General features: G+C 43.3%; 1 protein-coding gene across 2 annotated transcripts in view; it reads right to left on the bottom strand.

The window, feature by feature from the left end:
- The window catches only part of WDR17 (WD repeat domain 17), a 790,164-nt gene that overhangs the window by 50,176 nt on the left and 717,366 nt on the right, over positions 1-22,622 (bottom strand). For both annotated transcript variants that reach the window (XM_086962451.1, XM_086962452.1), the window contains one exon: positions 5,785-5,883. In XM_086962451.1, the coding sequence (XP_086818577.1) occupies positions 5,785-5,883 (99 nt within the window). The remainder of the gene's footprint in view (positions 1-5,784; positions 5,884-22,622) is intronic.

Genomic DNA, 22,622 nt, shown 5'->3' with positions numbered 1-22,622 from the left:
AATGCAAAGCTGTAGCAAATCTGGGCCCAAACAGTTGACTGTGGATCACATATACATTTAAAGAACCAACTGCCTCTTCATGTTACATATTAACTGTATTGGGGTGAGCCACCCAAATACCTTCCATATCAACTGAGGTATGCTCTATGCTCCATGTCAATCTCAGTTGGGGGAGTTGTCAAATAGCCAGATAAGGGAAACGGTCATGGCTAAGCATACTGAGATTCTAGTGCTCCACCTACATTCATAATCAAATTCTTCATTGATATCGCTCTAGGTTCCATATTGTTTGCATATGGATGGATTTTAGTCATATCCACGTGGACTAACAAATTACTCTCCCTCAGAACTCCCCATAGTTCTTGTACTCTGCATCAGAATGGAGTTTTCCAACACTGGACCATTTGAATACAAACATGCTTCTCAGGAACTGAGTAACTCTTAATATCCATGTATTAAACATGGGCATACTTTACAAATACCTTCCTAAGAGCTAAATGACTTTCTATACTCTCTGAGGATGTACATTTCCTGTGGACTATAAGATATTGGTCCCACATACCAAATAACACTTTATTCTTTCTGAATTTAACACAAGGGAGGACTTATTTTACACACCCTCTGTTAGTCTTGGTGTCTGGACTTACTCGAAATACGGTAACTACACTCCTCACCTACTCTGACCCGACATGAAGACAGACCTTTTTCAAATGAAATTATTGACGCGAATCAGTAATACTTCTATTCCATTTCTCAAAGATCTTTTGTACACCGCTCATCAGGAGCCCCACAGACACTATTAATAAATCTCAGACCACATGGTTACATATAACACAATTGAGTATTCATTCTATGTACAAATGAGAAGCTCATACACCAATTAAGCACACACTGAGGCAGTAACACTCTACTACTCAAAACTACACAGAGAAAAATCAGCAGAATATTATGCAAAATATTATTAATCCTTTATTGCATTATGCATCATTTCTTCTGGGAATTATTACTCCCTTACTCATTCCATCTCTTCAGAGTTCTCAAGCCAGCCACATAATTATAACCAAGCTTTCACTGAATATTTGACACTATTTGCCACTGCTGTGACTCTGCTTATCACTCCTAAACATAAAACTGAGTGTCACTAGATGAAGACCCACTCTGATCATGAATTCGTTTTTGCTTTATTGCCTGCTACTACACTTATGTCATAAAGCATACAGTCAAAATCTGACCATCACTGTTTCTCCTAATCCTATTATTTCAGTTGCATTATCAATCTGCGTCCTTATCTGCTCTCCTGATACAGCCCTGCCCACTCTTCTTCAAATTCTGCAAATTCTTCTTTCAAAATCACTCTTTTGTGCTCTGCCTTTTCCACTGATGGTTCTCTAAACTGCCTTGTCCTCAACTTTCTTTGTCTCCCCCTACGCAGTCATTTCATATTCTGAGGTTCCTACCTTCCATAAATGGACAAACACTAATGCAGCTCCACCAGACTGGAGTCTTCTCTAATTCCTCAAATCTATTCTTTGCGTTTCTTCCATCTAACCTCCCTTCTCAATTTTATCTACTGTACAGTATCTTTCTATAACTACTCCGGGATACTGTTATTCTTCTTCTTTGGATCCTATTCAAAGTTAAAAATCCATCTCCCTTGTTCCTCCTCTCCAATCCCTTCCCCAGGCCAATTGAACTAAGTATGGGCGGAAAATCCGTTCCGCTCGCGGATTTTGCGGATTTTCGGTTAATTCGCAATCCGCGAGATTCGCGAATTTCCCGCAAAATCCGCAAATCCGCGAGCAGCGGATTTTATGGCTTGCTCGCACTGTTCGCGTGAGTTCGCGGCTTCCCAGTTCAACTTCGCGCCCCGCGAATAAGTGCTAAATTGCAGAAATACGATCTTAGCAAAACTGAAACTACTTACCAGGTTCAAAAGTTCAAGCTCATCATTAGTAGCCATTTCCTGTAGTGCTTCCTGAGGGGCCCCTCCAGAGTTCAGTTGCCTACTTGCAACTATTATGTGACCCTGCTCTGACCCTCAGAATAGTTACACATATGCCACAAAGGTCCTGAATTACAGCTAAGGGAGACAAGCAGGAGCCAGGCTGGAAGTTCAAATCCAGTGACACATTAATCAGCCCCTAATTCATTATTGTCAGTTGGGGCAGGGCAGGTGTTGTAACTAATTTTGCAACAATGAAAGCACTTAGCAAGTGCAAAAGATCGCTAATCAGGAAGCACTAAGGAAGCAGGTGCCAGCTAAAAAAATATTCTGTGACACATTAAAAAGCCCCAAATTAGTTCAGGTCACTTGAGGCAGGGAAGGTGTGCTTTGCTTTGCCACAATAATGTACACTGGACAACCAGAGGGTGCTGTGATGAAACAGAGGGTGGCATGGGTGAGCCAGAGGGTGGCATGTGGTGATAGAGGGTGGCAGTGATGAAGAAGAGTGTCCCAAACAGGCTGGACACGTAGAAACAACAAGTTCGCAAAACTTGCGACCCAACAGGTAAGTTCGCGTTTGCGAAATTGTACAAAAACCCTCGCGACCTGGCAGAAACCCGCGCGAACACAAAAAAAACCAAAATCCGCAAATTCGCAAGAATTCGCGGATTTTGCGGATTGCGAGTTCGCAAATCCGCAAAATTCGCGAACGCGAGATTCGCAAAATTCGCCCATGCCTAAATTGAACCCACACTACACGATTTCATGAATCTCTTTAAAACCTCTACCTCTTGTCATGCTAATTTGTGTTCTCTCCTTATCTTATTAGACTTGTCCCTTGCTTTTGATTCAATAGGTCATATGATTCATCTTAACCATCTTTCTTGCTTTAGACTGTTTTGATTCTGTGATCTCCTGGTTCTCTTCGTAGTAATCCTATTGGCATTACTCTAAGTCATCTAACATTTCTCTATTTCAACCTGCCTTTCATCTACAATCCTGTCACAGTAATACCATTTCTATGAGGACAACCCATCAATTTTGTATTTCTTTCTGCTCTTCTACCTCTCCACTTCACAGCTCTATTTCTAACATTCTGTCCTCTACTAGAGTGTGTTCTAGTCTCAACATCTTAATCATGTATAAAAAGCAACATTGTATTCTTTCAGGCTCTGCCATATCTCCCAATACTCTCCGCTTCTAAACTACCCATCTTTGGCTCCACACTTAATTTTCTCCCCATTATTTCTTGTGAAAATTATTTGCAAGTGCAAAGACAGTATCTGTCACGCTGTTCATCTGGGGATAGTTTGGGCTCACAAAAAAGGCAACCAAGTTGTACAGAAATGAAAAGAATGAACAGTACCTCTGCTATTTTTCAGATGCACGAGAGACGTGCTACACCACCAAAGATGTTCTCCTTACAGAGGGATAGACTAGCTATGACAAAAGTACGCAGCACACTTATAAAATGGAGGGCAACATATGGAATGTGCAACCTGTGAAAGAATACCAATGTGGGATTGACAGGATACACACCTGCTATGTTTGTTAATAAGTATTTTCAAGATGTTTCAAAGCAAGTATGCGTGCAGGCCAGCGCTGCGCCTTGCCCCACTGCGTAAATGAAATATTTCTGAATATGTGGAGCTACAGTGAGCTTTATCTGCCTGTTGCATATCCAATGCAAGAAATCTTCAGCAAACTTTGTTATCAATGTAATCATCCATTTTTAATCCATGTAAATCCGTGTATTCATTCCATGTATTCAATTTCCCATTCCTTTCACAAGTCATATAAATTTCCTCATTGGTTTCAAATGCTGTTGATGCCTACCCAGGCCTTTTTCTGTAGCACGTGGGTATAAACAGTTCATTCTGGGCAGCGGTGTCCATTGTAACCCAATGCATTTTGGACTTGAAAGCCCATTGTCAGGGGTAGCTATAAATATGGATTAAAACCACTGTTAATATTTGTGACAATCGGGCATGCAATGTAATCTGTGGTCAATAGACCCATTTTGCACACTGTAATACGTATTCATTGTTTCAGAAAATCCCATACCTAATCTAACCCAACCATTCTAAAACTGCACATTATAAATAATATCCTTTCTGAACAAAACCCTTTGTGAAACTCCCTCCAACCCAATATGTACCAAACTAAACCCCCACAGTAGCTTTATGTTCTTAAATCTGTGACTTTCATCTGTACCTTTTTCTGATGGACGCTATTTCTATCATTTAAAACAGCTAATCTCTTCCTTCTCACACCTCCATGAAAGTGCTCGACAAACAAACTGAAACCTCCTGTTTCCCATAAGCCCCACCTATTTACTGCCCTCCCTGTACGGTCAACCCATTACACCTGCCTCATAAATTAACCCTGCTTGTAGCGTTTTACAGGGACGAAAAATGTTTCAGTGGGACCTCGTGATAAAGGTATGCAGCCTTGTTAAGTCCTGATAGGCTACAGCTTCCAGCCTTGACCCACTGGAGGTTGAAAACTCAAAAAAACCCAAAAGGGACTAATTCAAAACGTACAATCTTGGACAGGGGTGAGGTGGCAAATTTACCACAGCAGCGAATCAACATAAATGGCTACTACATCGTAATTTTGACCTGATTAGAGCTTTTTGCACCAAAACTGATGGCTTAAGTGGGAGTCCAACAAAAACATAAGTGACGTTAAGGGATCCTCACCAAATTAAGGACCCTACCTAGCCCCACTGGAGGACTTTGTATGTTCCATAGTAAAAACTTTGACTCATGTGACCGGCTTTGCTTACCCAAACTTCGAGCCATCATGCTAAGCCTCACATTAAGCATAGGCCCCAGACAACTGTGAAGTGTGACTTTAAATTAGAACTGTTCCTTTGCACTTTTTTACCCTAGAGACTTACAAATATATATCTCATGTAACCCTTATATGATTTTTATTGTTTTGACGTCTGTTTCCTAATTGAATTGTTCTTGAGTTTCTAAATTAGTTTGGGAATTATGGTATTTTGTTCTTCACTTTAACAGAGTTCAGTGCTGCTTGAATGTAATGCACAACATTTCTCTGGGGAACTGCCTGCTGCATGTGCTATTGCCTCTGTGGTGGAGCAGATATTCTCTATGGAGTGAGCTATAACATAACCAGATTGCATTTATAAATTTGGGAAGAACACTCCTCTTCCATATTGATATCCATATCTGTCTGAGACCATTTGTCACATAGTCATGAAAAAGTCAGAAAAGACAGAAACATTTACAGAGGAATACCTTTGTACCCGCTGCGTACCACTTTGTTGTTTGTGGAATATTAGACCATTTCTATGGTACACATCAAGTTATTAGTCTGCTAATACAAAGCTGTAGTTGAGTTAATAAAACATTGAACCACAACACAGTTCCCTATCCTAATGGGATGGGGATAAAAGGAATGAAAAGTACTGAACATTAGGAAAAATCGTATGGAATAAATAGGCAAGAGTACTCTCAATAAACGTAGTTCCAATGGCTTAAACTTTAAGTTGTGTATTTTCATATTTGATCATCTACATTTTTGGAGTCTAAAGGAGTCGGCCACATGAACAAAATCTGCTGCTGTGAACAGAAAATCCAGTAACTCGAGGTTCCATACATTTCCAGTAACATTAAGTATTGATTTTTGTAATGGCAAGTGTACATTACTTCTCTGTGTACTTCTTATAGAAACATATTCTTCGACATTCTTTTATTCATTCTAATTGACGTGCATACACTGTCTAACAACATCATGACATTCAACAGAAACGTTTTACATCAATGTATTAAGTAGTTTACATAGTGTGCTAAAATGTCTTTTGCACTCACTTGTTCACTAACTGCGTGCAAGCCCTCCATGCATCCAGTTCAACAGACAGTTGCTCAATTTGCAGGGGTACTGACACCTCACGACGTTTCAAAAGCTGACTAGAAAGAACGAAGAGGAGAATGTGTGATGTTTTAAATACAGAAAACAGGTCTTCATACATTTACTATACCATAAGCTGTAAAATATTTTTTGTTTTCATAACATAGAAATTATTACTTAAATACAAGACATTCCTCATTTCTATAGAGCATATTTGGGTAAAAAGAGACGCTGCTGGCAAACTGACTGGCCAAGATGAACGGTACGGTTGATGGAGCACTCACCTTTGAATTCACGAGACGTGTTGGTTTTCCTACTGGTGCGACAGGAAACGGCTTTTATAACTGATTCATCACAGATCTTTTTGTGTTTGTACCAAGTACACTTTCATACTTCACAGACTGCATCCCTCCATCGCTGCAGGTATGCTTGTGCTCTAGTTCAATTCAACTTGAAAAAGGAACCATTCAGTGTGTGACTTCTAATCATGGCAGAGGGGTCAGCGGGAGATTTTTGATAGATGGACTGAAAGTGCCAGGGCCGTCGTCGGGATGCCACTGGAGCTTGCACCACCCATTACCCCTGCCAGCGCCGCCAGTGACAATACCAACGCAACTACTAACCATCATGCCCTATACAAGTGTGACAATTCAGACTATTCCAGCCCCCCTAAGGCTTGTTCAGTAGGAATTAGTCATTTTTAATGTATATTGTGTTATTTTTAAACAACTGTTGTGTTCATCTCTAATTTAGACTAACAGCAGACTCTCATAAGTGCCGGTGCTGAGCACTGGAAACCACTGGCTCAAATTAGGGCTGGCAAAAGAAACATTATCCTACAATTGTCTTCTTGCTCCAACCCCTTACATATTTTGTGTATAGATTCCAAAGCACCTTAGAAGCAGAAAGGTGATGGAGAATGGAAATATCAAGCTATGTGGGCATAGGTTTTGCAGAACATCCTGCTAAATTTTACATTGCAGAATATGTGTGGGTAATCCATGTAGCCGACCTGCATGCATCACTAATAACACACGCATAGAGAATGTAACGGATGCTGCCTAGAGTGTAGCAGTGGCTGATACAGGATGTTGCCTGCTAGCAATGATGGGGATAGCAGGCAACCCGGCTGATTGAATATCCCCAAAATGTAGCAAATAGTTTGTCACACTATAACAGATACCTGCTTTAGTCCAGATAAAAGTGCAATGTGTGCTTGAAGCCCAAGTTTAGAAGAATCTTCTCAGCTTAGGATAAAGGGGAACATTGGTAACATGTCAAGAGAACAATTGTCTTATTCAAAATGAATAACAGTGGTTTCAAAAGAAGGCAGACTGAGCCCAGAGACCAATCCAGTACCTAAGAGACGCTGTCAAGGGCTCTGAAGCACAAAGGGCTTGTTGCTCGCTACACACTATACATCATATAATGGCCACAAAAGACATTTTAGGTTACAGGATGTCAAAGGTTTGTATATCCAAAACAAAGTTCTCAGGGGATGGTGGAGGTTCTGTACCAGAGGATAGAAATGTATCAAGCTTATCAGATGTCCCCTAATGTCCTCATTAGCAGTGGGAAATGATTGCTTGGATGAGTTTATGCTGATCCTAAGGCCATAAGGTGGTCTATCTACTTGCAACTGTGACTCAACCAGCTTGCACAAAAATACATTTCATTGTAAACTGAGCAAATGGGATGCTTATGTTCTTTGCTAATGCATATTGAACCACAGCCACTTTTAGTGTTTTCTAGTGGAGCATACACTGACAACCAACAAAACATCTAGGTTATCGAACTAGAGGTGCAGGTGTTGAAAGGTCAACTCCTTGGGAACCATGCATTCAAGCCAAACAGTGGTAGGTATGGCTTGTACTCTTCATTCCTCCTTGGAAAACAAATCTCTATCCTTGGAAAGGGCTACATAGTGTCTCTTCAAATGGTGGTGTAGATCCAAGTAGAAAACCTGACAAGTGCAGGCCAGAACCAGCAGGGCAACACTAAAGATTCCCAACTGATGTTGTGGCGAACTCCCAGAATAAGATGGATCATGAGGAAGTATACAGACATGCTCCTATTCAGTAGCATTCTGAGGTTGCCCTTTTGGGAACCAGGTCCTCTGCTGCAGTTGATGAGGTGAAAATATGTGTGCTACAGGTCAAGTCAGCCCTTAGAAATGAACTTGAGGACTTCTTGGAAAAGTTGTTGCTTTTGTGATGAGTAGAGATACCTGTTTTGGTTATCCACTGTGGAGCTATCATTATTCACTTTGTGTTGAGCTAGTAATGCCAACTCTAACAGAGCAAAAGCCAGCTATCAGAGCTGTGGAAAGTTAGTGTCTTCATGCTTCCTGATGGAAAGGATGCTACAAACAACAGGGTTGAACCCAAAATAGTCACTGGGACCTGGGTGATTATTGGTATGGACAGAGGGGTCCCGGACTTGAGTGATTTATATACAGTGTAGAAAATCGAATGAATAAGGAAAATAGAAGAAAACAAACAAATGAGGTTGCGATGTTTTAATTCACAAAGTACCTATATCAACCACTTTATGGTTACACAGTTCTCTTGAAAATTAGTTATACTTCATAAAAGAATTAGTGCCCACATAGGGAAGGGAGGGAAGTGTTGTGAGGAAATTTAGTGAACAGGAGTGAAATGCATAAACAATAATCAATTTTTACTTCATTGATCAGTAGTTTCATATACATTCTGAACTGGTCTCCCTAATTCGGAGCCATACACGAAATTAATTCATCACAGTTTATTTACAAAAGCAATATCTCCTCATTTAGGCTGTATGAATCCTGAATAACCATGGGAGTAAGAACATGTGGGCAGTCTACGTTTCGACCCTAGCAGGGTGTAGGGTAGTTCGCCCTTACAAAGCGGGTCTTTATCAGGACAGAGAGCAGTGGGCAAGCCTCCTAGGGTAAGACACAATGAAGAAAGACTCAGAAGGGTAAGCGTGGTTAACGCTTGGTCAAAACATTGGGAAAGCACTTTTAAAAGGACTGCAATGATCATTATCGTATTTACCTTGTGAGGGGAGGACCGATAAAGTTGCCATCAAGTTGGGTCAATATCGCCTCGAAAAGGTTCTGAATGTGAGAAGGACCATAGTTAGGACAATTGTTGCCGAAAGGCAGCAGGGTGACTACATAACACTCAGTTAGAGGAAGCGTGTAAAGTTTACCTCAGGTCCCGGTGGAGATCGGGATCAGTGTCTACAGATCGTATCTGGGGAAGACAAACAAGAAAAACGCGCCCTCATGAGTATTTGATCGTGAGGGGTACTGGATAATGCTGTATTGCCAGATAAAGAGTTTAAAGAGCACGTTTTCCCCCCTCTTCGTTCTCTGCATTGGCTGCCGATATCCAGCAGGATGAAATGTAAAGCTCTCACACTGGCCTTTAGGGCTCTGCACGGTACATGCCCCAACTATCTGAGATCACGACTCTCCAGATACACTCAGACCTGCTCTCTTCGCTCGAATGATCAGGTTTTACTGAGTGTGCCACGAGTCAAAAGGGCAAGACTGGGCGGTCAGACTTTTTCAGCTAACACGGCTCGACTGTGGAACACCCTACCACCTGATTTGCAAAGGGCCCCGTCAGAACTGAGCTTTAGGAAACAGCTCAAGTTTTGGTTATTTTCACTGGATCATTAACTTTGCTCGCTTACCGGGCAGTCTGGCTTTGTTTTGCTCTCACAGCGCCGGGACTCTTACTAGTTGAGGTAGCTGTTCGCGCTATAGAAAAAACAGTATTCATATTATTATTATTATTCCTGCACTTTATTACAAACGGGCTTACCTTGTCAAACAAATTGTTCCTGCATAAGCGAGGTCTCGAGGCAGTCAATGGAAGTGACTCTCGTAGCCAGGAAGTGAAGGTCAGGGGCGTGGCTGCGCTTATGTAGCCAGATGCTGAAACTAAGAAGGGACTACCCTCATAGTTGCCGGGAAACCAAAGACGCTAGGAAAGTACTTTGGTGTCAGCAACCGCGTGAATGGATTTTGTGGTGATTGAGATGGTTCGGGTTCACAAAGGGCCGTATATGACCGGGGGGAAAAAGGACATAGTCGTCCCGTGATTGGTTCATAGGCAGTCTTGGTGTACCTAACAGACATGTTGGTATGACCAAAATTACCTGGAATGGCGGTTATTAGTATTTAGCTATCATATTAATACCATCACATTGGTGCATGTACCTACCATTCAAGGTGGTAAAATGCAAACTTCATTATCACACACGTTTTGTTATCGGCAGCATGCCCAAGGAGAAAGTTAAAGGTATCAAACAAAAGTCTGGGAGATGTATCAAAGGACAGCTAGTTGTGCAAAACTGCTTTCAGACTCATTCAGGCCATTGTGCACTGAATCAAAGAATTGTATCCATTTCAGTTCTCTGACATTAAGAATAGGGGCGATGTTGCCTCCCCTGGGACCAAGTTTGACTTGTTCAAGTACGATCCACCTTAGGGTCTCTGGTAGGTGGTTCTCTTTCATGCAATGTTCAACTATTGGTGCACCAGCCACTTTACACCTGACCCGGCTACAGTGTTGTAAGAAGCGCATTTTGATGCGGTGTTGTGTCTGACCAACGTAAATTCGGTCACATGGGCAGATTATGCAATAGATTACATCTTCTGTGTTACAATTGGTGTGTGATTTCAATTTTACGCGGTGATGTTTGAAAATGAATTCCTTGGTTTGGATGGTGGATGGACACGCCTTGCAGCTTCCACACTTGAAATGACCCAGAATTGGAGGGAGGTTCCAAAGGGAAGTGATGGTAGGTGTTGATGTTCTATCCAGAAGTGAGCACACCACATAATCACGTATATTTTTGGCTTTCTTGAAGGAATGTAAAGGTGGGCACTGACATCCCACATCTTCCGATATCATTGACCAATGTTTATTCACTGCTTTCTTGATCTCGTTGCTCTTCGTTGAAAAAGTAGTTAAGCATATTAACATTTGGTCTTGATTATTGGTGCTTTCGTGAGATTGTAGTAATGCCTCTTCAGGATGAAACCACGCTCTCTTACGGGCCTTCTTTGTCAGTCGTTTTGGGTATCCACGTTCAATGAGGCGGTCCATCAGGTTCTCTGACTGTACCATGTAATCTTCTTTCTTGCTGCAATTACGTCTAATTCTTAAAAATTGTCCGAAGGGCAAATTGTCCCTAAGACTCCTCGGGTGATGGCTCGAGTACTGAAGTAGTGAATTGCGTTCTGCGGGTTTTCTGAAGAGGTTCGTATGTAGGGCCCCATCCTCAGCAATGATGGAAAGATCAAGGAAGTCAATTTTGGTTTTATCGAATTGAATTGTGAATTGGATGTCCTGGGATTTATTATTGAGCCAGTTGAAGAAATTGTTGATATCAATATCTGTGCCGGCCCAGACCAGAAGGATGTCATCTATGTACCGCATCCGTAGTCGTATGTTAGAGCTAAATGGATTTGAATCATTGAGAATGAAGGTGGTTTCAAAAGTGGACATAAAGATAATTGCTAAAATGAGGCATAGGCAGCCCCTATTGCAACTCCCTTTATTTGGAGGTAGAAACAGTTCTGGAATACGAAGAAATTTCGCATCATCGCGATTTTCAACAGTAGGATGATGAATGCAGTAGGAACACGTACCTGTGCATCACGTCTATCCAATGCCAAAGTAGCCACAACCAATGCTTTTTCCTGGGGGATACTCGTGTAGAGTGACACAATGTCACAAGTGGCCAAGAGTTCTTCGTTTCGATCGAAAGGGCGTCCGTCCACTATATTGATTGTATGTGTAGTGTCACGCAGATACATTTCAGTTTGTTCAGCCAGTGGCTTAAGAAAGAAATCTATATATCGGCATATGGGTTCCAATATAGAGCCACACTATAGGGCGCCCTGGAGGGTTCTGCAAGTTCTTATGGACTTTGGGCAAAGTGTAGATAGTCGGTATGCGTGGATTCTTTTGGTTAAGGTACTGGTATTCTTGTTCCGACAGGAAACCTTGTTCCACACCATCCTTGGTGACTCTTTGCATTTCAGCTGCTAGATCCTTGGAAGGGTCCCCAGGTAGTTTCTAAAAGCTGATTCCATCATCCAGCTGTCTCATGATTTCTTCCTTATAATCCACCACATCTTGGATGACGATGGCGCCGCCTTTGTCAGCCGGCTTGACTATGATATTGGTATTGTCCTTGAGAGATGATAGAGCAAGTCACTCAGCTTTGCAGATATTATACTTTGTATATTTTTTCTCCTTTAGGAGTTTCTTCACATCTTGGAGGACCAAACTTTCATATGCCAAAATTCTGTTGGTCATGGCATATGTTGGAGGCACAAAGGTCGATGGTGTTCGAAGGCCGGTGGGTGTCCCCATGGTTATTGGTGGTTTATCTTTGAAGAAGTACCTAAGTCGGATTTTACGGAAAAAACTGTGCAATTCAGCAATGGTATTGAAGACATTAGGTAAGGACGTTGGTACAAAGGATAAGCCACGACTAAGTACTCTGATTTCCTCATCATTAAGGCTGTGGGACGAGATGTTGATTACAGGGTTGTTAGCTGGTCTTACCACCTGTAGTTCTTCCGGCGGGTAGATCTCTCTCCATGTTCCTCCTGTGGGAAGTGAACTTGTTTCGTGCCTCTCCCTCTTCCGTTGTCCCAGGTTGTTTCCACACGCTGTTGGCCCCTGCCAGTGCCTTTTTTCCAGATGTTCCCTCTCCCTCGTGGTGGCCTCCATCCTCCTCGTCCTAAAAAAGACGGAGGATATGCTGGACCGTATGAGTCTTGATATCCACTTGGGCCCGCTTGTTCAGAGTCCTCTCCGAAGCTGTAGGATGAGTCAGAAAAAGTGGAATAGTTCCTTCTCCCTCTGAAACCACCTTGTCCACGATTAGTGAAACGTCCTTGGGGGTCTTGGCGATAATAGTCCTCCTGTAGGTAGGGGTATGTCTTCTTTTTGTCGTAGAGTCGAACGTCCCGAGCGAGCTTCTCTAATTTTTTCTTATTGGTGATGGTTTCAAAATCCTGGAGTGTCGCAACCAATTTCGTCAGGGCTTCTTTGGAATTAGTGAGTGTTGTGTCACCGGCAATTTCAGCCTTCAAATCCGATATCTGTTTAGTGAGAACTTGGACTTGCTCTGCCGCTGTCTCAATTCCCAACACCATCCAATGTCTGGAGCAGTTGTTAGCAACAAAGCTAAATCCTTCCCTGAATTTAGGGATGTCCACAAAGATCGCTGGTTCCACCTTTACTTGTAATCCAGATGGAATAATGTTAGACTGTAAGCACTGTGCTAGGAAATGTCCATGTAGTTTGGTTCTGATTAGCTTCTTCTCTAAACATTCAATTTTGCTGATCTTATCATTTAAGGAAAAATCAATGGGAGGTATATTTGGTGTTAAAAATTGTTGGCAGGATCATGTAGGAGTTGATTTATGTAATCCTCAGTGTAGGTGAGAATGTCTTTGTCTACCATTCTGTGTTAGCTAAAAGATAGCCAAGATATTTACAAGAATATGTACGAGTAGAAGGAAAAGAACCTTGCAAGCAGCGCCTGCACGAAGTATGCTACAAACAACTGGGTTGAACCCAAAATAGTCACTGGGACCTGGGTGATTATTGGTATGGACAGAGGGGACCCGGACTTGATTGATTTATATACAGTGTAGAAAATCGAATGAATAAGGAAAATAAAAGAAAACAAACAAATGAGGTTATGATGTTTTAATTCACAAAGTACCTATATCAACCACTTTATGGTTACACAGTTCTCTTGAAAATTATTTATACTTCATAAAAGTATTAGTGCCCACATAGGGAAGGGAGGGAAGCGTTGTGAGGAAATTTAGTGAACAGGAGTGAAATGCATAAACAATAATCAATTTTTACTTTATTGATCAGTAGTTTCATATACATTCTGAACCGGTCTCCCTAATTCGGAGCCATAAACGAAATTAATTCATCACAGTTTATTTACAAAAGCAATATCCCCTCATTTAGGCTGTATGAATTATGAATAACCATGGGAGTAAGAACATGGGGGCAGTTTATGTTTCGTCCCTAGCAGTGTGTGTGTCTCCGATCAGCCAGTCACGCCCTCGCCGCCGTCCCCCGCATCCGAAGAACGACAACAGGAGGAAGGTCCTTCTCCTACCTGGCCGCCAAGACCTGGAACTCCTTCCCGTCCGACCTGCGCCTGACCCAAGACCACCTCTCCTTCAGGAAGAAGCTCAAGACCTGGCTGTTCGAGCAGTAGCAGCACCCCCTCCCCCCCCCCCCAAGCGCCTTGAGACCCTCCGGGTAAGTAGTGCGCTCTATAAATGTCTTGATTGATTGATTGATTGTAGGGTAGTTCGCCCTTACAAAGCGGGTCTTCATCAGGACAGGTGGGCAGTGGGCAAGCCTCCTAGGTTAAGACACAATGAAGAAAGACTCAGAAGGGTAAAAAAATCCCAAATTACCTAAGCGTGGTAAACGCTTGGTCAAAACATTGGGAAAGCACTTTTAAAAGGACTCTTTCTTCATTGTGTCTTACCCTAGGAGGCTTGCCCGCTGCCCCCCTTTCCTGATGAAGACCCGCTTTGTAAGGGCGAACTTACACCCTGCTAGGGTCGAAATTAGACTGCCCACATGTTCTTACTCCCATGGTTATTCAGGATTCATACAGCCTAAATGAGGAGATATTGCTTTTGTAAATAAACTGTGATGAATTAATTTTGTGTATGGCTCCGAATTAGGGAGACCAGTTCAGAATGTATATGAAACTACTGAGCAATGAAGTAAAAATTCATTATTGTTTATGCATTTCATTCCTGTTCACTAAATTTCCTCACAACACTTCCCTCCCTTCCCTATGTGGGCACTAATACTTTTATGAAGTAAAAATAATTTTCAAGAGAACTGTGTAACCATAAAGTGGTTGATATAGGTACTTTGTGAATTAACACATCGTAACCTCATTTGTTTGTTTTCTTCTATTTTCCTTATTCATTCGATTTTCTACACTGAATATAAATCACTCAAATCCGGGACCCCTCTGTCCATACCAATAATCACCCAGGTCCCAGTGACTATTTTGGGTTCAACCCTGTTGTTTGTAGCATACTTCGTGCAGGCGCTGCCTGCGAGGTTCTTTTCCTTCTACTTGTACATATTCTTGTAAATATCTTGGCTATCTTTTAGCTAACACAGAATGGTAGACAAAGACAATCTCAAGTACACTGAGGACTACATAAATCAACTCCTACATGATCCTGCCAAAAATTTTTTATCACCAAATATACCGCCCATTGATTTTTCCTTAAATGATAGGATCAGCAAACTCGAACGTTTAGAGAAGAAGCTAATCAGAACCAAACTACTTGGACATTTCCTAGCACAGTGCTTACAGTCTAACATTATTCCATCTGGATTACAAGTAAAGGTGGAACCAGCGATCTTTGTGGACATCCCTAAATTCAGGGAAGGATTTAGCTTTGTTGCTAACAACTGCTCCAGACATTGGATGGTGTTGGGAATTAAGACAGCGGCAGAGCAAGTCCAAGTTCTCACTAAACAGATATCGGATTTGAAGGTTGAAATTGCCTGTGACACAACACTCACTAATTCCAAAGAAGCCCTGACAAAATTGGTTGCGACACTCCAGGATTTTGAAACCATCACCATCAAGAATAAATTAGAGAAGCTCGCTCGGGACGTACGACTCTACGACAAAAAGAAGACATACCCCTACCTACAGGAGGACTATTATCGCCAAGACCCCCAAGGATGTTTCACCAATCGTGGACGAGGTGGTTTCAGAGGGAGACAGAACTATTCCACTTTTTCTGACTCATCCTACAGCTCCAGAGAGGACTCCGAACAAGCGGGCCCAAGTGGATATCAAGACTCATACGGTCCAGCATATCCTCCATCTTCTTTAGAGTTCTTCCTGGAAAAGGTGAATGCCATTTATCGGGCCTTTCCTTCGGCCACTCCCTCGGCTAATCCATCTTCTAAGCCGCTACCATCTGAGGGATTGCATTCCTTGCCTATTTTAACATCTGATAGTCTAGACACACTGGCCCGTCAAGTGAAGTCTGGGTCCCCAGAGGATCCACTTTGCCCAGATGTGTTCAAAGACCTAGCGGTACATGATATCTCACCGCTATGCTCTTTGATCAACTCGTCATTAACATCCGGCGAGGTTCCACTGAGGTTCGGCCTATCCTTAAGAAACCCAGCCTGGACGGCAGCAAGCCTGAGAGCTATCGTCCGATTTCACTCTTGCCGTGGCCGGCTAAGGTTACGGAGGCGCATGTAAATGCTGTCCTCTCGGAACATCTCCGCCGCGCAGATATCCTCGACGCGACGCAGAATGGGTTTAGGGCTGGTCATAGCACGGAGACGGCTCTGCTTTATATGGTGGAGCATCTTCGCTCCGTGCTTGACGTGGGACAAATGGCAGCGCTTGTGCTATTAGATCTGAGCGCTGCCTTTGACACCGTCTCGCACCCGATCCTTCTGCGGCGCCTAGAGGAGGCTGGTGTCACCGGTATCGCTCTCCAGTGGTTCCGGTCGTTTTTAGCCAACCGGGCCTTTAGCGTGACCGTCCCACCTTACCAGTCCAAATTCCATCCGTTGAACCTGGGGGTCCCCCAAGGCTCCTCGCTGAGCCCTACGTTGTTTAATCTGTACGTAAGGCCGCTAGCTGAGGTTGTCAGGCAATGGGGTATGACGATGGTGTCATACGCCGATGACACCCAGCTAGCGGTTACGATCAGCGGGGATGCCGCAGTCGATGGCCCCAGGTTTCAACAAGGACTGCGGGCGGTCGCCAGCTGGATGACGTCCAACTGTCTCCAGCTGAACGCTAGTAAGACCGAGGTCATGGTCTTTGGCAGACAGCCGGATCTTTGGGGAGAGAAATGGTGGCCTGGGGATTTGGGTCCTGCTCCCATCCCAGTCGCCGAGCTTAAGAACCTCGGGGTCTGGCTGGACCCTTCCCTTACGTTTGGGTGCCATACCAAACGCACAGCAGCATGCTGCTTTGGCATTCTGCGCGGGCTCCGTCCAGTGCTTAAGTTCTTCGATGCCCCCACCAGGCAACTCATGATCCAAGCCACTGTCATCTCCAGGCTGGATTATGCGAGTTCCTTACTGGTTGGTCTGAATCAGGCAGAGATCAGGCGCTTACAAAGGATACAGAACGCCGCAGCTAGAGCGGTGGTAGGCCTCCCTAGATTCTGTCCTACCTCCAGTACCCTGCGGTCACTGCATTGGCTCCCGGTGGCCCAGCGGATCCAGTTTAAGGTCCTCTGTGTCGCCTATAAAATCCTGAAGGGGTCCCCAGCAACGATTCTCATGGCCCTCCTCGCCCACTACACCCCAGCTCGACTCTTAAGATCTGCGGACCTAGAACTGGCTGTTGTGCCGCGCTTCAAGCGGAGTAGAGCTGGAGGACGTTCGTTTCGTGTACGCGCGGCGGTCCTGTGGAACTCCCTGCCCCCGGCGATTCGTGCTATGAGGGATTTGCTCTCCTTTCGCCGTGCGGTGAAAACCTTTTTATTCCCTTAGTTTGTTTACACTGTCTGTCTTTTGTTTGGTTGTGTTGTGCAGCTGCCTTGTCGGGCGCCAGGATGCTCCTTAGCTGGAGCATCTGTGCGCCAAATAAAAACGCATAACATAACATAACATAACATAACATGAGGAGGATGGAGGCCACCACGAGGGAAAGGGAACATCTGGAACAAAGGCACTGGCAGGGGCCAACAGAGTGTGGAAACAACCTGGGACAACGGAAGAGGGAGAGGCACGAAACAAGTTCACTTCCCCCAGGAGGAATATGGAGAGAGATCTACCCGCCGGAAGAACTACAGGTGGTAAGACCGGCTAACAACCCTGTAATCAACATATCGTCCCACAGCCTTAATGATGAGGAAATCAGAGTACTTAGTCGTGGCTTATCCTTTGTACCAATGTCCTTACCTAATGTCTTCACTACCATTGCTGAATTGCACAGTTTTTTCCGGAAGATCCGACTTAGGTACTTCTTCAAAGATAAACCACCAATAACCATGGGGACACCCACCGGCCTTCGAACACCATCAACCTTTGTGCCTCCAACATATGCCATGACCAACAGAATTTTGGCATATGAAAGTTTGGTCCTCCAAGATGTGAAGAAAATCCTAAAGGAGAAAAAATATACGAAGTATAATATTAGCAAAGCTGAGCGACTTGCTCTATCATCTCTCAAGGACAATACCAATATCATAGTCAAGCCGGCTGACAAAGGCGGCGCCTTCGTCATCCAAGATGTGGTGAATTATAAGGAAGAAATCATGAGACAGCTGGATGATGGATTCAGCTATAAGAAACTACCTGGGGACCCTTCCAAGGATCTAGCAGCTGTAATACAAAGAGTCACCAAGGATGGTGTGGAACAAGTTTTCCTGTCGGAATAAGAATACCAGTACCTTAACCAAAAGAATCCACGCATACTGACTATCTACACTTTGACCCAAAGTCCATAAGAACTTGCAGAACCCTCCAGGGCGACCTATAGTGTCAGGATGTGGCTCTATATTGGAACCCCTATGCCGATATATAGATTTCTTTCTTAAGCCACTGGCTGAACAAACTGAAACGTATCTGCGTGACACTACACATACAATCAATATAGTGGACGGACGCCCTTTCGATCGAAACGAAGAACTCTTGGCCACTTGTGACATCGTGTCACTCTACACGAGTATTCCCCAGGAAGAAGCATTGGTTGTGGCTACTTTAGCATTGGATAGACGTGATGCACCGGTACATGTTCCTACTGCATTCATCATCCTACAGTTGAAAATCGCGATGATGCAAAATTTCTTCATATTCCAGAACTGTTTCTACCTCCAAATAAAGGGAGTTGCAATGGGGGCTGCCTATGCCCCCGATTTAGCAATTATCTTTATGTCCACTTTTGAAACCACCTTATTCTCAATGATTCAAATCCATGTAGGTCTAACATACGACTATGGATGCGGTACATAGATGATATCCTTCTGGTCTGGGCCGGCACGGATATCGATATCAACAATTTCTTCAACTGGCTCAATAATAAATCCCAGGACATCCAATTCACAATTCAATTCGATAAAACCAAAATTGACTTCCTTGATCTTTCCATCATTGCTGAGGATGGGGCCCTACATACGAACCTCTTCAGAAAACCCGCAGAACGCAATTCACTACTTCAGTACTCGAGCCATCAACCGAGGAGTCTTAGGGACAATTTGCCCTTCTGACAATTTTTAAGAATTAGACGTAATTGCAGCAAGAAAGAAGATTACATGGTACAGTCAGAGAACCTGATGGACCGCTTCATTGAACGTGGATACCCAAAACGACTGACAAAGAAGGCCCGTAAGAGAGCGTGGTTTCATCCTCGAGAGACATTACTACAATCTCACGAAAGCACCAATAATCAAGACCAAAAGTTAATATGCGTAACTACTTTTTCAACGAAGAGCAACGAGATCAAGAAAGCAGTGAATAAACATTGGTCAATGATATCGGAAGATGTGGGATGTCAGTGCCCACCTTTACATTCCTTCAAGAAAGCCAAAAATATACATGATTATGTGGTGTGCTCACTTCTGGATAGTACATCAACACCTACCATCACTTCCCTTTGGAACCTCCCTCCAATTCTGGGTCATTTCAAGTGTGGAAGCTGTAAGGCGTGTCCATCCACCATCCAAACCAAGGAATTCCTTTTCAAACATCACCGCGTAAAATTGAAATCACACACCAATTGCAACACGGAAGATGTAATCTATTGCATAATCTGCCCATGTGACCTAATTTACGTTGGTCAGACACAACAACGCATCAAAATGCGCTTCTTATAACACTGTAGCCGGGTCAGGTGTAAAGTGGCTGGTGCACCAATATATGAACACTGCATGAAAGAGAACCACCTTCCAGAGACCCTAAGGTGGATCGTACTTGAACAAGTCAAACTTGGTCCCAGGGGCGGCAACATCTCCCCTATTCTTAACGTCAGAGAACTGAAATCGATACAATTCTTTGATTCAGTGCACAATGGCCTGAACGAGTCTGAAAGCAGTTTTGCACAACTAGCTGTCCTTTGATACATCTCCCAGACTTTTCTTTGATACCTTCAACTTTCTCCTTGGGCATGCTGCCGATAACAAAACGTGTGTGATAATGAAGTTTGCATTTTACCACCTTAAATGGTAGGTACATGCACCAATGTGATGGTATCTATATTATAGCTAAATACTAATAACCGCCATTCCGGGTAATTTTGGTCATATCAACATGTCTGTTAGGTACACCAAGACTGCCTATGAAACAATCACGGGACGACTAGGTCCGTTTTCCCCCGGTCATATACGGCCCTTTGTGAACCTGAACCATCTCAATCACCACAAAATCCATTCACGCGGTTGCTGACGCCGAAGTACTTTCCTAGCGTCTTTGGTTTCCCGGTAACTATGAGGGTAGTCCCTTCTTAGTTTCAGTTTCCGGCTACATAAGCGTAGCCACGCCCCTGACCTTCACTTCCTGGTTACGAGAGTCGCTTCCATTGACTGCCTCGAGACCTCGCTTATGCAGGAACAATTTGTTTGACAAGGTAAGCCCGTTTGTAATATAGAGCAGGAATCTGGCCGTACAGCATTATCCAGTACCACTCACGATCAAATACTCATGAGGGCGCGTTTTTCTTGTTTGTCTTCCCCAGATACGATCTGTAGACACTGATCCCGATCTCCACCGGGACCTGAGGTAAACTTTACACGCTTCCTCTAACTGAGTGTTATGTAGTCACCCTGCTGCCTTTCGGCAACAGTTGTCCTAACTATGGTCCTTCTCACATTCGGAACCTTTTCGAGGCGATATTGACTCAACTTGATGGCAACTTTATCAGTCCTCCCCTCACAAGGTAAATACGATAATGATCATTGTAGTCCTTTTAAAAGTGCTTTCCCAATGTTTTGACCAAGCGTTAACCACGCTTAGGTAATTTGGGATTTTTTACCCTTCTCAGTCTTTCTTCATTGTGTCTTACCCTAGGAGGCTTGCCCACTGCCCCCCTGTCCTGATGAAGAACCGCTTTGTAAGGGCGAACTACCCTACACCCTGCTAGGGTCGAAACGTAGACTGCCCCTATGTTCTTACTCCCATGGTTATTCAGGTTTCATACAGCCTAAATGAGGAGATATTGCTTTTGTAAATAAACTGTGATGAATTAATTTCGTGTATGGCTCCGAATTAGGGAGACCAGTTCAGAATGTATATGAAACTACTGATCAATGAAGTAAAAATTGATTATTGTTGATGCATTTCACTCCTGTTCACTAAATTTCCTCACAACACTTCCCTCCCTTCCCTATATGGGCACTAATTCTTTTATGAAGTATATATAATTTTCAAGAGAACTGTGTAACCATAAAGTGGTTGATATAGGTACTTTGTGAATTAAAACATCGTAACCTCATTTGTTTGTTTTCTTCTATTTTCCTTATTCATTCGATTTTCTACACTGTATATAAATCACTCAAGTCCGGGACCCCTCCTGATGGAAAGGAGGCTAGGGGTATTGTATGTTTAGACCATCACTTCCTTGGATCTCAGCACTGGTGGAAAAGCCTTTGTAGTCATGATGACTGCATCAACTACAGCATGACTATGTGCATGAAAATATCTGATTGTACAACAGGTACTGAGGAAGACTTCTTGTTAATGTGTCCTACAGCCTTGCTCTAAGAGATTGGCACAGCTCTTCATTCCCACCCTGCTTTCAGAGGAAGAGGACTTTCCAAGATGTGCTTTGGCTCAAGAGTACTCCAAATCCTTCAAAAACTGGAATGCATTTGCCGGCTAGAAAAGACATGGAACCCGGACAGCTGTACGACACTTAAAAATTGAACTGGGACCATGGCTGTTTTGCACTATTAGAGGACCTCAAAGGTTGTGAGACCAATCAGTTTCTTGCCTTAAAAAGGGGGCTGATGGCTTTCTCCTGGGCCTTCAGGTTCAGGATGTTTACGTTGAGCTAGGTTGCATGTCCAGCGGTTGTGCCTTGGTAGTCCTGGTATAAATAAGCAACAACGGTCCTTGACAAAGGGAAATACACATTTAAATAATTATAGGTCACAATCTGCACTATAATGAACAGGAAGTCCAGCCGGACCTCAAAGTTTAATCAATACTCTAATGAATAAAAATGACAGAACAACGAATAAACAGTGGGACACAGTCCTGTATCCACAAGGCTAGACAAACAATATACAATACATACAGGTAAGAAATTTATCAGGCAATTGAATTTGGAGGGAGCAACTAAGATTGGGATAGAGTCAATTTGCTTCACTCATGTAGAAAAAACATACATTTGGCACATAGTAGTGAACTAGTGTTTAAACTACAACTGTCGACGGCGTTTCGATCCATTAAGAATTGAGGATCATCATCAGGACAACCAATATTTACCTGAATGTACAAGCCTGTATTTACAAGGGGAACAAAAAGGGACACATAGAACAGGAATTAGCAAGATGTCTACTGCCAGAAACATAACGCGGTCAGGTAACCATACCATGCTTTAGGTGGTAACTACCATACGTGTAGGTAAGTGCCAGTAAGAAAGTGTCAAATGAACACGGCGCATGTGCACAGAAATTATGAATAAAAAATGATTCCACGTGCAAGGAGATGAGCAACGCAATGTGCTTGTGTCAGACGATTGGTGATCATACCCGTATTGAACACACAGGGACATAGGAGGGGCCATGCAA

Source organism: Lissotriton vulgaris, chromosome 3_1 (genome assembly GCF_964263255.1).
Source record: "Lissotriton vulgaris chromosome 3_1, aLisVul1.2, whole genome shotgun sequence".
Lineage (NCBI taxonomy): Eukaryota > Metazoa > Chordata > Amphibia > Caudata > Salamandridae > Lissotriton > Lissotriton vulgaris.
Note: the sequence above shows the minus strand (reverse complement) of the source record. Positions and strands in the feature narration are given on the sequence as shown.